A 13,343-nucleotide genomic window follows, 5' to 3' on the forward strand; every position below is an offset into this window, starting at 1 on the left:
ATTTTACATATTTCAAAATTGAGGATTTCAAAATTAAGAACTTTGTATGTGTTAATTACCTAAATGTATTTATATTTTCATTACTTGAAATATAAAAGTAATAACATCTATTTTTGAACCGTACATTTTGCAGCCTAATTAAAAAAAAAAATAGTTTATTGAGTTTATTACATTACGGTAATCTATTTTTTTTTCTCAAGGATCGGAGGTGTAAGGTAGAAGTACTAGTGCTCGACGCTGCACTAGTACTCGACATGGGCACTTTATGTCAGAGTGACAAGGATTAAGTTCGAATACAGAAAAATCTTCGTTGTTCAAATTTAACCTATACTTCCATGAAATAAAGAGCCCATGTCGGTGACTAGTGCAGCGTCGAGCACTAGTACTTCTACCTTAGTGTGCGTGCTAACCATATTCATATTCATATTTGTAATAATTGCCAAAGATCATCAAAGACATAAGAAAAAACATTTTGAATACAAATAATATTTTCAAATTAGTCTGACATGGCTGATACTGAACTGAGCTTTAATTTGACTAAACATGACGTACGCACATTATTGCCATATGTAAGCTGCTTGCATCGACACTTGCTCAGGGCCAAATAGAATCTTCTTTCTATATGAGTATGATTTGATCTTTCTTTATGGATAAAAATATAATAAATAATTTGAGTCACATCCACTGGCTAACTACGTAATAAACTACGATTTAAAAATAACAATCGAGTTCATTATTACGAGGAAAATCTCCTGATACGGGGAAACATGAGTCAAGTGTACTTCGTACATTCCTCGCCTTCATAATTTTCCAATACTTGCACTAGAGACCAATCAATAATATGGATTGGTAGTCTTACTCCCTTATTCATAAAACTTGACAATCTTTTGTATTACAAACGTAGTCCCCGTTTTCCGATATCGACATTATGGAAAGTATGTTTACATAATTTGTCGTATGTTAACCCTAAGAGCCCTTTCGTTTGACATTTTTCGAATTAAGTTTGACAGTTTACTTCAAAAGCAATTTTTAATACCCAGGCGTTAGAAGGTTAAAGCCAACCTTGTCAAAATATTTGCAATAATGTTAATATCAAGAGGAAGATGAGGTTACAAATGTAGTTGTATGAAAAGGTAATTTCGCGCGGCTCTCCACTTTTGTTACGGAAGGTGGAGGTAAGGAAATAAATCTCCATGTACCAAAAAGTGTCATCAAAAAACCTTAAATAGGTGGCGCTACAATACCTAGAATACTTGAACAAAGAATCAAATCATAGACAGCGCACTTCACTCCGTCAATAGCGCCTAGGTTCTTAGCTACTCTAGCGCTACTCTGGAGAGATTTAGAACTATTATTTATAGCTGACAGCTGGACACTTTTGCAACAGTTCTACCATAACAGATGCCACTCCTCTTCATTCCACACTCCATAACTTTTGTCTTAAATTTTGTCTCTTCCTGACAAACATAAATGACAGAATGACGGAAATATTATTATCGAAGTCTTATTAAACTTAACACGCGTTTATTAATAACGCATTTAGACTCTAATCAACAGACATGTAATTATGTATCTCTTTATATGATTATTTTAAACTTGCAAACATGATAAAGTTGCATGGCAACGGCTGAAAAAAGTTTGCCTTCAATGTTTGCCTTCTTTCAGATATCATATTTTGGACGCCTTCCTAATACTGAAATACTGTTAGTTAAAATATAGAGAGCCTTAGACTTATAGGTTACTATGATTACATCGCCAATTATATCCAAAATACGCTGTGAGCAACCGAATATCTTTTTTTTTTAAATTAGCAACTCCTGGATTGTTTAGACTCAGAATCGCGACGACTATTGATTAAAACGAAAAAAAAGTGTCCCCGGATTTTCATATCCATTTTGGACGTTAATTTTATGACGGTCCATTAGAAATGTGAAATTGCGTCACAGAAGTGTCAAATTTTTTTCGGAGACTTTTTTTCCTTTTAAATCGATGTCCTCGTGATTTTGAGTAGAAATAATAACCCAAAAGTTTATTGTTATTTGAAAAAAAAAGTAAATGGTATACATTTTTCTGATAAATGTGCACATACGGGGATTGACAGTCCATATTCCTTTTTAGTGTACGCGTGCACTGAATGCAGGGTAATGGCTTGGCTAGGTATCGCTAGGTCACCACGTGAACTAGGTCTCCCGGGCTCCAGGACCGGGCCGGGACTGCTTCCTAACGCTTCGCGAGCCTGGGCGAATTATAATGTTGAAATCTTGATATATTTAGTGACCTTATAAAAAATTTGAAAAGTTTCTAAAATGACTACTTTTGAGTTTTTCTAGAGCAGACTCCAACCAAAATATTAAAAGGTCAAAGTTGTCTCGATAGCAAACTATTACGAATACGTGACTAATTTTCATTTATTTTCACTTACTTGTATACCGTAACTCAAAATTATAAAATTTATTCTGCAAGTAGGCCTCAAGGGCTCTTTTACAAGTCAATACAACATTTATAGTAACATCATATAGTGTCATGAAAAATACATAGCAACATTTTTAAAAACAGCAGCCAATACCTGGGTAAACATTACTTTTAATAATCTTAAAATAAAAAAAACTCTGCATACCATAACAGTATAATAATAGCTATTGATATAGCAGAGAGAACTGCGGTGGCAGCATGGTTCCATTTTAATCTTTTGTCACTATGCCCGTCACTTTCGCACTTGGGAGAATCAACTTTTTAGCGTCACTCGTTGCCATGGTTACGATTAGTTGTCCAGGGGACAAAAGTTCATTGAAATACTGATTTTATGGTACTTAAATGTATTAAACTTGCGTTTTTGTGGTCGTTATAACCAATGTCCATAATGGGCTCCCTACTAAGCATGTTAATAGAACGGCATACAACGTCTCTTCAAACAAACTGTGCCACTGTTGTCCCTTGGACAACGGGACAGGATAACAAAACAAAAAAAGTTGATTCACCCACTTACATACTTGTTAGAACTTGACAGGCATGGTGACAGGCTATAAAAATATGATCGTGCTGACCAGCAAAATTTTAAACAGAAGTATATTTTCAGTGTTATTCAGGTAAAACGTTAAAACCCGCAGAATTGCAATTTTATATCTTTCGTCGCAAGTCTCTCGCGGCGCGTCATATCATTTGTTCCCTTCTAATTTCTCGGTTTTACGCTTCTTTTTAGCCTGATTAGCTACTCCTGGTGCCTGTACGAGGTTTTTCGTATTTCCAGCTCACGTTATGCTGGTTCACCCAATCGCTTTACTTGGAATGAACTTTAGTAACTATCATTGCATATGCAACCTTATCATGAATATCATACGGTTTATATTTCGAAACTTCGTTAAGCTAGGATGAGTTGTAACGTTCTCCTACCATTGTATATGCCACCTTATTGTGTTCACCATAGAGTTTATATTTCAATATCGTACGATCAGGGAATGGTCGGGATGTAACCGGTATTATTGACATCGTTAGTGTCCTCTTGTTTACTGGAAACTAATAGAAATGAAGTTGAAGCTTCAGTTGAATTGGAAAGTAATTACGGATTTATGAGAAATGGTTATAAACAGTAGATTTTAAAATGGCTCAAGGCACCTTCTAATTAAGCTTGTAATTTGGTATTTTGACTTCGAGGAGTTCGTCGGAAACTTTATTAGCTACAAGATTTCAACCCCATTCGAAAACGTTGAAATTACTTTACTAATACCTCATCTAATAACATGCTTTTTTGCAAAGTTTCGATTCCCCCAAAAAATGTTCGATTCTTAATATAATCTTTCATCCCTTTTTTCGTAAATAGCCTGAACATACGCTTACATATATATATTTTTTTAATTTTGACTTGATAACACGTACAAATTCTAAATTAAATACTTAAAAATGTATCTTCTTTACTTTTAGATATATCTTACGTAATATCGATAAACTAATCCGACCGAACGCTTACTTCATTGCATTAAACTAAAAACTGGAATTCAAGACCAAGAAAACTACGACAATGTTGCCACTGAAATAAAATGTGTGTACAATAGTACATTCCTTTTTTTTTAAACACACGATAAAATATATTTTTTATTAGTAATTTCGATCCTATAATATAAAGAAGTAATTTTGTTTACTTACTTTTACATAAATATTAGACGCCTGAATAAAAACTTAAACATTTCGTAACTTTTGGTTGAAAAACTGGTATTGTGTTTGTATTTCTTCAGGTATTCGTAACATTTGGTGCAATAATTTACAATTAAGACAAAATCGAACTAATATTTGATTTAATTTTTTACATACATTTAGCTTGTTAGCGATGCGCTCACTATAGGTACATATGTAACTAGTTAAGTTTATTTTTAAGGAAAAGTTGCCATGTTAAATACATACTTAGTTACTAATACTTAAGGTTCAAAATTGTATGACATGTTATGTAAGTAATGTGCACTACGTTGCTATGCGCCGGCGGCAGTCCGCTGCTAGACGCGATCGGTTTAACTCGACCCTGTCCGAAAGTTAAAATAAAAGTTTCATTGTCAAGTTTACTCCTGCTTTTCATTCCTCGCGCCAGTGCCTACCATTAACAAAGTGGTCTTCGAACCGGATAATGCCGATACACCGAACGCCTTCAAAAATGGAAACGCGTAGTGCGAAGGTACGTCGGGAGCACGCGGAACACATGGCGCGCGAGCAAGAACAAAGAAAAAGTGAGGTTATACCGCCGTGCAATGAAACTACGCCCGAAAAAATCGAGAATCCTTTGGATCCGATGGTCAAGAAGTTTCTACAATACAAATTAAATGCGACAAGCAGCATAAAGTCGGAACCAATGCAGCAATTTAAGCCAATTCCCGACATAAAGCCTGCCGCGTCACATGTGGGTGCCGTCCCGAGCAGCAAGGGCTCACGAAGATCGTCAGCCTCTAAAGAAGCCAGGCGAAAGCAATTAATTTTGGACGCCGCAAAGGAAAAGGCTGCGATTCAAATGGATCTAATTAATAAAACCTTAGACGCGCAACTTGCAGCTCTGAATAGTGACGAAGAGGACCTAGAGGAATACAGTTCACAATCCGATGGCAATGCACCTCTTCGCAAAGATATCAATGCGTGGGTTGAGCACCAAAGCAACCACACGGAACTACCTGAGGAGCAGCAAGCCCCCGACAATGGAGTCACAACGGACGCGCTGCACATTTTAGTTCCAGCACAGATGCCTGCACCTGTGATACCCTCTGCATTCACCGAGCAAGCTCAGCCGAGGCCAGCGTCTAGCTTAGCGCCGCGCGCCGCCGCCGATGGCTTTATGCCGGCAGCGCCGCCTGCGCCCGAAGGTACCGTCAGTGCGCTCAACCAAACAGTGCAATTATTAGCCGGCGCACTTAAAGACCTATCGACCGCTAGCAATCAAGTGCCTAACGCCAGTTTACTCAGCCGCATTAGCACGCCTAAGGACCTACCTGAATTTTCAGGTGACCAATTAGAATGGCTTCAGTTCAAACAGGCGTACCAGGAGTCTACTGAGGTCTGTAGATTTACAGATAAAGAAAATTTATGGAGGCTTCGTAAATGTCTTAAAGGAGCCGCACGTGATGCTGTCACTGCATTATTTATCAGCGCCACGTCGCCCGACCGGGTAATGTCGACCTTGGAGCTACGTTTTGGAAACCCCGACAGCATCATTTCTCGTGTTCTGCAAGACATCAAGAAGCTACAGCCTTTGCAACTCGAATATCATAAGGATATAGTTATGTTCGCAGTGAAGGTTCAAAATTTCGTAGAAGCTGTGCGAGCAGTAGGACGCGAGGAGTACCTACATGGCATGAATATCGTCTCCATCATCCTATCCAAGCTGCCCACTGTGCTTATCACCAAATGGTCGGACTACAGTTTTAAACTTCTCCAAGATGCCCAGAAATCGAGGTTAGTCATTCTATCGGATTTTCTTAATGACGAAGCATTAAAGATTTCTACAACTGCAAGTTTTTTAACAACTACGCGCAGCGATATGTATAAAAACAAATCTAGCGAACATTCATCTTCCCGTACACAAACTGTTTTACTACAAACTGAAGAAGGCGATTTAAAATGTTTATTTTGCCGAACAGCTGTGCATAAGATAACGGAATGCAAACCATTTAAGAAGGCGTTGCGAAAAATACGATGGCAACATGTAAAAAAACATGGTTTATGCTACAAATGCATTATCTCCAAGCATGAACGCGATACTTGCAAGGCCCCTGCGTGCGACAAGGACGGCTGCGGAGCTCCACATCATCGCCTACTACATTATCCGGTAAACAACAGTGCGCGTGACGTCACGGCGGCGCCCGCACCGCTGCCGAGTGCAAGTGTACCGAATAATAGTACCGCGATAAAAGAAGCCGCGCCGCGCGATCCCGCGTTCAAGCCAGTGACGGAAACTTTAACTCATATAAAAGCGACCGACAGCAGAGTGTTGTTAAAAGTAGTACCAGTGCGTGTACAGGGACCTAACGGTATGGTAAATAGCACCGCGCTATTGGACGATGGATCTTCCGTCTCGTTAATAAGTGCTAATCTCGCGCGACGCGTCGGACTACGTGGTAATTCACAGACATTGCGAGTTCACGGTGCGTTTAAAGATAACGAACTTGAGTACAAATCGACAAAAGTGAATGTCGACCTTAAAGGTATGGACAATAAGGTTTATAATGTTAAATTGCGTTGTGTTGAAGAATTGAGTTTGCCAATACAAACATTGTCTGTTTTAAAATTAGTTAATTACTCTCACCTAGCTGATATAAAACATAAATTTTGTACCACTGATTCAGAACCTGAATTATTATTAGGTCAAGATAACTTACATGTTGTAATACCTATTCAAATACGGGAGGGCAAATATAATGAGCCATCAGCTACACTCACCCGCCTCGGCTGGAGTGTCCATGGGAAAGTGTGCGTGCCGCGGACTGTCCGTCCGTCCAGGGGCCCGCCATCTGTCGCTGTGCATACTAACCTTTTTATTGCAGATAGCGGAGCAGATCACGATACCACATCAGATGAGTGCCTCCTAAGGGAAATCCACGAAGATGTTAGGCGCTCATTTTTGCTAGATTCCATGGGCGTGACGACGCACGTGCGGCAAAAGGCCGACGACGCCCGCGCCGTCGCGCAGCTGGAGCGCTCCGCCGAGCTCATCGATGGGCGTTGGTACGTCGGCCTTCCGTGGAAGGACGAACACCGCCCCATGCCCGACTCCCGCCCAAACGCGCTTACCAGGATGAAGGGTATTGAGCGCAAAATGGGTAAGAATCCAGGTTTCGCCGAAAGGTACCGTGAAAGGGTCAATCATTTGTTAGAAAATGATTACGCTATGGAACTAATTAACACCGAGGTCACGCCGAAGACTTATTACTTACCTCATTTCGGCGTAGACAACCCCAATAAGCAAAAACTTCGTCTGGTCTTTGATGCTGCAAGTCAGGTAAGTGGTAGCTCCCTGAACGATTATTTGCTCACAGGACCTGACCTATTGTCATCACTTTTAGGTATAATGCTGCGCTTTCGGAAACATCCAATTGCAGTAACAGGTGACATTAGAGACATGTTCTTGAGAGTCAAGATCCATCAAGATGACCAGGACGCGCTGAGGTTTCTGTGGAGAAACAACCCCACAGAAAACATGAAGACGTACGCGATGACGTCACTTATTTTCGGCGCAAATTGTGCTCCATTTGTCGCGCAATTTGTAAAAAATAAAAACGCCCAGCGATTTGAATCGTCATTTCCCGCCGCCGTCGATGCCATCGTCAACTCGCACTACATGGACGACTACATCGACAGCCTGCCCGACGAGGCGACAGCGATCGAAATGGTAAAAAATGTCAGTTATATCCACAGGGCGGGCGGCTTTGAAATAAGAAATTGGACGAGCAACAGCGTCGCAGTTTTAAACAGCGTGCCAAAGGAGACCTTAGGCACTGCTGCTGTAAGGTTCAAAGTCGGCCAGCAACATGAGAGCGAGCGTACCTTAGGTCTCATTTGGTACCCTGCTGATGACATATTGGGCTTCGATCTGTCATTAAAACGTATACCGAGCGACGTACTTGAAGGTGAGAATAGGCCTACGAAACGTGTAATGTTAAGAGTAATTATGTCAATATTTGATGTACTAGGTTTTTTAGCACCCTTCACGATTCAAGGCCGAATTATGCTTCAAGAGGCTTGGCGCTTACAGGTGGATTGGGAGGATTACATTCCAGACCAAATTAATCACAAGTGGCGAAAATGGGTCGACCTTTTGAAGGTAATTAAAGATATCTGTATACCTAGGTGGTACTGCACAGCCGCGCGCAATGCGGTAAGGGACAGCCAATCGGCTACAGCGCGTGCGAGCGAAATGCAAGATTGTGTGGATATCGTCGCAACGGCACCTACCTCTCCCCCTGCGACCCACGCACCTACGCACAGTGCTACGAAATGCTACGAGGGCGTAGCGGCATCTACATCTGCTACGACCGCATCGAGTAGTAAGTACTCATATTATAATAATTTACAAATGCATTTTTTTAGCGATGCATCTTCTCAGGCGATGTCAGCTGTGGGCTATTGGCGCTGGGAGGATAACGGCACTATTTATGTTGCATTTATTGCCAGCAAAAGCAGAGTTATGCCGATAAAACAGCTGACTATACCGAAGGCTGAGCTGCAAGCTGCATTGTTGTCTGCAAGACTAGCCAATGCAATTGGAAAGGAGCACAAACTGACGTCAACGAGGCGTTACTTCTGGTGTGACTCCTCAACTGTATTACATTGGATTCTCAACAAAAATCGTACGTATGAGGCCTTTGAAGCAAATCGCTTGGGGGAGATTGACGACCTTACCCGCGTTGACGAGTGGCGGTACATTCCTACGAAACTAAATGTTGCCGATTTAGCGACGCGGGACTCGTTTGATCTAGCCCTACAGAGCGAGTGGTTTAAAGGTCCTTCTTTTTTATACGCTGACGAAAGTCTATGGCCAAAGGATATAATACCGACCTGTAACGAGGAGGAGACAGGGGAATGCGTAGCAGTCGTCCAAGTGCGTGACGAACCTGCATGCATGCCAGTGCCGGACCCACAGCGCTTCTCTTCGTGGCTTCGTCTCACCCGTGCCACGGCGGCAGTGCTAAAGTTCATCGCTAGGTGCAAAGGTCAGGCGGTCGAGATCGATTGCGCAATGATGGAACGCGCTGAGATACTTTTACTAAAACACGCGCAAAACGAGTCTTTTGGGGAAGACTTAGCCAGAATTAAGGCGCACGGGGCTTTACATCGCGCAAGTAAGTTATTAAAATTATCACCCATTTTAGACGAACATGAACTACTTCGCGTGGGCGGGCGCATTGACGCCGCATCAGATGTGCCTCTGGACGTCAAGAGACCCGTGATCCTGGACGGCCGTCATCAGGTAGCACGCTTAATCGTCCGGCATTACCATGTGAAAGCGGCCCACGGAAGTCAGGAGATGGTGGTAAACGAAATAAAGCAAAGGTATTGGGTACTTAGACTTCGACCTACTGTAAAACTCGTGACGTCAAGGTGCATGTTGTGCAGGATAATGAAGAGCAAACCTCAGGTACCGCGCATGGGCGATTTACCAGAGGCCAGAATAGAACACCATCACCGACCTTTTTTTCACTGTGGGTTGGACCTTTTTGGGCCAATGGAGGTCGCGGTGGGTCGCCGCAGAGAGAAAAGATATGGTGTTCTATTCACATGCCTCACAGTGCGGGCGATTCATATCGAGCTGGTTGCCTCCCTTACAACCGACTCGCTTATCATGGCGTTGCGACGCATGGCGGCGCGGCGCGGCTGGCCGCGCCATCTGTACTCGGACAACGGTACTAATCTGAGGGGCGCCGACACAGAGTTGCGTCGGTCAATGGAGGCGCTAGATATGGACGTTCTAAAAGCTGAGGGGGTTAATAACAACATGGATTGGACTTTTATTCCCCCCGCCAGCCCCCATTGGGGTGGGGCGTGGGAACGTTTAATACGTTCAGTAAAGACGGCTCTCAAAGTCGTTTTAAAAGAACGAGCACCAAGGGACGAAGTTTTGACCACATTAATGGCAGAAGTTGAGAACATGGTCAACGGTCGTCCATTGGTGCACGTGTCTGTCGATCCTGCTGACGGTGAGTCTCTTACTCCTAATCATTTCCTTTTAGGGTCATCATCGCGACTTCCTCTTGTAGGAGAGTTCGATGATTCTGATCTCAACTTGAGGAAACTATGGCGGAAGGCGCAGAGGCTCGCTGACATGTTCTGGCAGAGGTGGCTAAGAGAAATCTTACCCACCCTCGTGCCTAGGACAAAGTGGCTAGAGGAGCGGAAGCCGCTAAAAGTAGGGGACCTCGTTCTGGTGGTAGATCCCAACTCTCCCCGCAATATGTGGCCGAAGGGATTGATCACGCAGGTAATTCCTGGCGCAGACGGACGGATCCGTTTAGTGGAGGTGAGGACGGCTACCGGGACTTACCGGAGGTCTGCGGCTCGCATCGCTCCTATTCCCGTAAGTTTAGAGTGCTGAGTCAGCACTGGGGTGGGGAGTGTTAGCGATGCGCTCACTATAGGTACATATGTAACTAGTTAAGTTTATTTTTAAGGAAAAGTTGCCATGTTAAATACATACTTAGTTACTAATACTTAAGGTTCAAAATTGTATGACATGTTATGTAAGTAATGTGCACTACGTTGCTATGCGCCGGCGGCAGTCCGCTGCTAGACGCGATCGGTTTAACTCGACCCTGTCCGAAAGTTAAAATAAAAGTTTCATTGTCAAGTTTACTCCTGCTTTTCATTCCTCGCGCCAGTGCCTACCATTAACATAGCTAATCAACAAAATTGCAGAGTTATAGTGTATAGCGCCCTTTATGGTTGTTATGGTGGTCATATTTATTCGGCAGCGGCCATGACACCATGGTTTGTCAGTCTCATTCGACATCTGACGTCTGATCCGAGTGTTCGAATGTTCTTTTTGCTCCGTGGTGATTTCATCCTTGTTGAGTTTTTGTTTTTTGTTAAGTTTTGGTTTTCTGTTGAGTTTTTGTTATTTGTTAGCTTGTTAAGTTTGTATCTTCTACGTGGGCTTTGCGTGTGCGCACGTAATATGGAACCTCAGGCAGGACCTTCTCGTGAGAAGGAAATTCTTTCTCCGAGAAAGAAACGCTGTAAAACCGCTATGACTGTTAATGAAAAAACAATGGTTATGAACTGTTACAAATATGTGTACAATAATTGGCCTAAAGACCAATACCGGACATTGGCGGATTGTGCAAACAAAGTTGCGGAGATATTGGGAGTATCTGAAACGACAGTGAGAAGAGTTGTGAGGGAATATAAACAGAAGAAACAGTTTACTTCTCCCAAGAAAACAGGCCCAAAAATTACAGTTTTGGACAAGATGGATGAGTTCGACTTCGCTGCCATACGACGTATCGTTCATCAATTTTTCCATCGCAATGAGGCACCAACAATTCAAAAGGTGAGGTCATCAATACATATGAGATTCTATAGCTCATAACAGTAATTTGTTTGGTTCTGTTGTATAGAAGTAAATCATAATAGTTAATAATTTGATATATTGTTTTCAGATTCTTCAAGTTATCAATGACAGTCCTGACTTGCCAAACCTGTCAGCAACCAGCTTGCGTTTGATTCTCAAACATTTAAATTACAAGTATGCAAGTCGTAAATGTCGCAGCTGCTTAATTGATCGGGATGACATAAGAAATTGGAGAAAACGATACTTGCAGAAGATAAAGCAGTATCGGCTGGAAGGAAGACCCATATATTATCAAGATGAGACCTGGGTTAACGAAGGTGAGTTATTATATTTATTTTTTAGGGTTCCATACCTAAAGGGTAAAACGGACCCTATTACCAATACTCCGCTGTCTGTCCATCGGTCACCAGGCTGTCTCATAAACTGTGGGAGTTAGACAGTCGAAATTTTCTCAAATGAAGTATTTCTGTTGCCGCTTTAACTAGAAATACTAAAATCAGAAAAACATAAATATTTAATGGGGTCCCATACAACAAATGTGATTTTTTTGCTTGTTTTTATAATGTTACGGAACCCTTCATGCTCGAGTCCGACTGGCACTTGGCTGGTTTTTGTATTTTTAATGACCTGACTGGTGGTTGCAATGCTGCCTACTAAGTTCAAATATTTTCATTACATTAGTTTTAGAATTGTGGATATTTTTCTTTGTAAATTAGTTGAAAAATGTTGTTTAGTGAAAAGAACAAAAAAAAATTTACATAGTATATACTACTACGAATAAATACATATGTATGTTCACAGAAAGTAGTAGGTAATTAGGGTTTTTGACAAGATACAGCAGATAATGCGTAAAAATATAGCAGTCTCATACTTAAATAGATGTTATTTGAAAAAAATCTACTTGCTGTGTCTTAATTATTAATTTTTATTATAATGTTTTAAAAGTCTTAATTGTTGTCATTTCAGGGCATACGCAATCAAAGGTTTGGCAAGATACTCAGATCCAGTCATCGCGACAAGCATTCATGGAGGGTCCTTCAACAGGGCTACGGGCACCAAGCGGAAAGGGTAGAAGACTAATAATAAGTCATATTGGCAGTGAGGACGGCTTCTTGGAAGGAGGACTCCTACTGTTTGAGTCAAAAAAAAATACAGAAGATTTTCACCAAGAAATGAACTCTGAACATTTTGAAGAATGGCTTAGGGGTATACTGCCCAAATTAAAAACAAATGCAGTGTTAGTCATAGACAATGCCCCTTATCACTCCCGGAAAATAGAATCAGGGCCTATCAATAAATGGAAGAATGCTGAAATTATAGATTGGCTGAAGAAAAAAAAACATTGTTCATGAAGAGAAATTGACGAAAGAAAAATTGATGGGAATTGTTGCCAAGGTAAAGCCTGCTCATGTAAAATATGCAGTGGAGGAATTGGCAGCTGCACACAATATAACAATATTAAGATTGCCCCCTTACCATTGCGAACTGAATCCCATAGAGCTGGTATGGGCTCAGGTGAAGGGGCATGTAGCCAGAAATAATAAGACTTTTAAAATGGCAGAGGTCAGAGAGTTGTTTAATGAAGGCCTCCGGGAAGTGACACCACAAAGGTGGCAGTCTTGTATAGACCATGTCGTAAAAGTAGAAGATGAGATGTGCAAACTGGACGGATTAATTACTGGAGTTGTGGATAAATTTGTTATTCATGTAACGGAATCAGATTCAGACATTGATAGTAATTCGGACATTAGTGATGGAGATGAGGAGTTGGAAATGTTGGAATAAAGAAAAATTGTTGAAAAAATATTTC

The 13,343-nt window shown here is 41.5% G+C and overlaps 3 protein-coding genes across 7 annotated transcripts in view; all 3 read left to right on the forward strand.

Moving 5' to 3' along the window:
* Positions 1 to 13,343, forward strand: part of LOC133524585 (histone deacetylase 4) — a 169,545-nt gene that overhangs the window by 26,238 nt on the left and 129,964 nt on the right. The window lies entirely within an intron of this gene.
* LOC133524509 (uncharacterized) lies at positions 5,887 to 10,815 on the forward strand. The gene has a single exon (XM_061860584.1). The coding sequence runs from the start codon at positions 6,011 to 6,013 to the stop codon at positions 10,556 to 10,558; it is 4,548 nt and encodes a 1,515-aa protein (XP_061716568.1). The 5' UTR covers positions 5,887 to 6,010; the 3' UTR covers positions 10,559 to 10,815.
* Positions 10,863 to 13,337, forward strand: LOC133524510 (uncharacterized). The gene is made up of 3 exons (XM_061860585.1): positions 10,863 to 11,512; positions 11,622 to 11,850; positions 12,500 to 13,337. The coding sequence occupies exons 1-3, from the start codon at positions 10,940 to 10,942 to the stop codon at positions 12,883 to 12,885; spliced, it is 1,188 nt and encodes a 395-aa protein (XP_061716569.1). The 5' UTR covers positions 10,863 to 10,939; the 3' UTR covers positions 12,886 to 13,337.

Source organism: Cydia pomonella, chromosome 13 (assembly GCF_033807575.1).
Source record: "Cydia pomonella isolate Wapato2018A chromosome 13, ilCydPomo1, whole genome shotgun sequence".
Taxonomy (NCBI): Eukaryota; Metazoa; Arthropoda; class Insecta; order Lepidoptera; family Tortricidae; genus Cydia; species Cydia pomonella.

Coding starts and splice junctions, on each gene's coding strand:
- LOC133524509 (XM_061860584.1), top strand. CDS start 6,011: ATGTATAAAAACAAATCTAGCGAACATTCATCTTCCCGTACACAAACT.
- LOC133524510 (XM_061860585.1), top strand. CDS start 10,940: ATGACACCATGGTTTGTCAGTCTCATTCGACATCTGACGTCTGATCCG. Junction 11,513..11,621: donor AGGCACCAACAATTCAAAAG/GTGAGGTCATCA, acceptor TATTGTTTTCAG/ATTCTTCAAGTTATCAATGA. Junction 11,851..12,499: donor TGAGACCTGGGTTAACGAAG/GTGAGTTATTAT, acceptor TTGTCATTTCAG/GGCATACGCAATCAAAGGTT.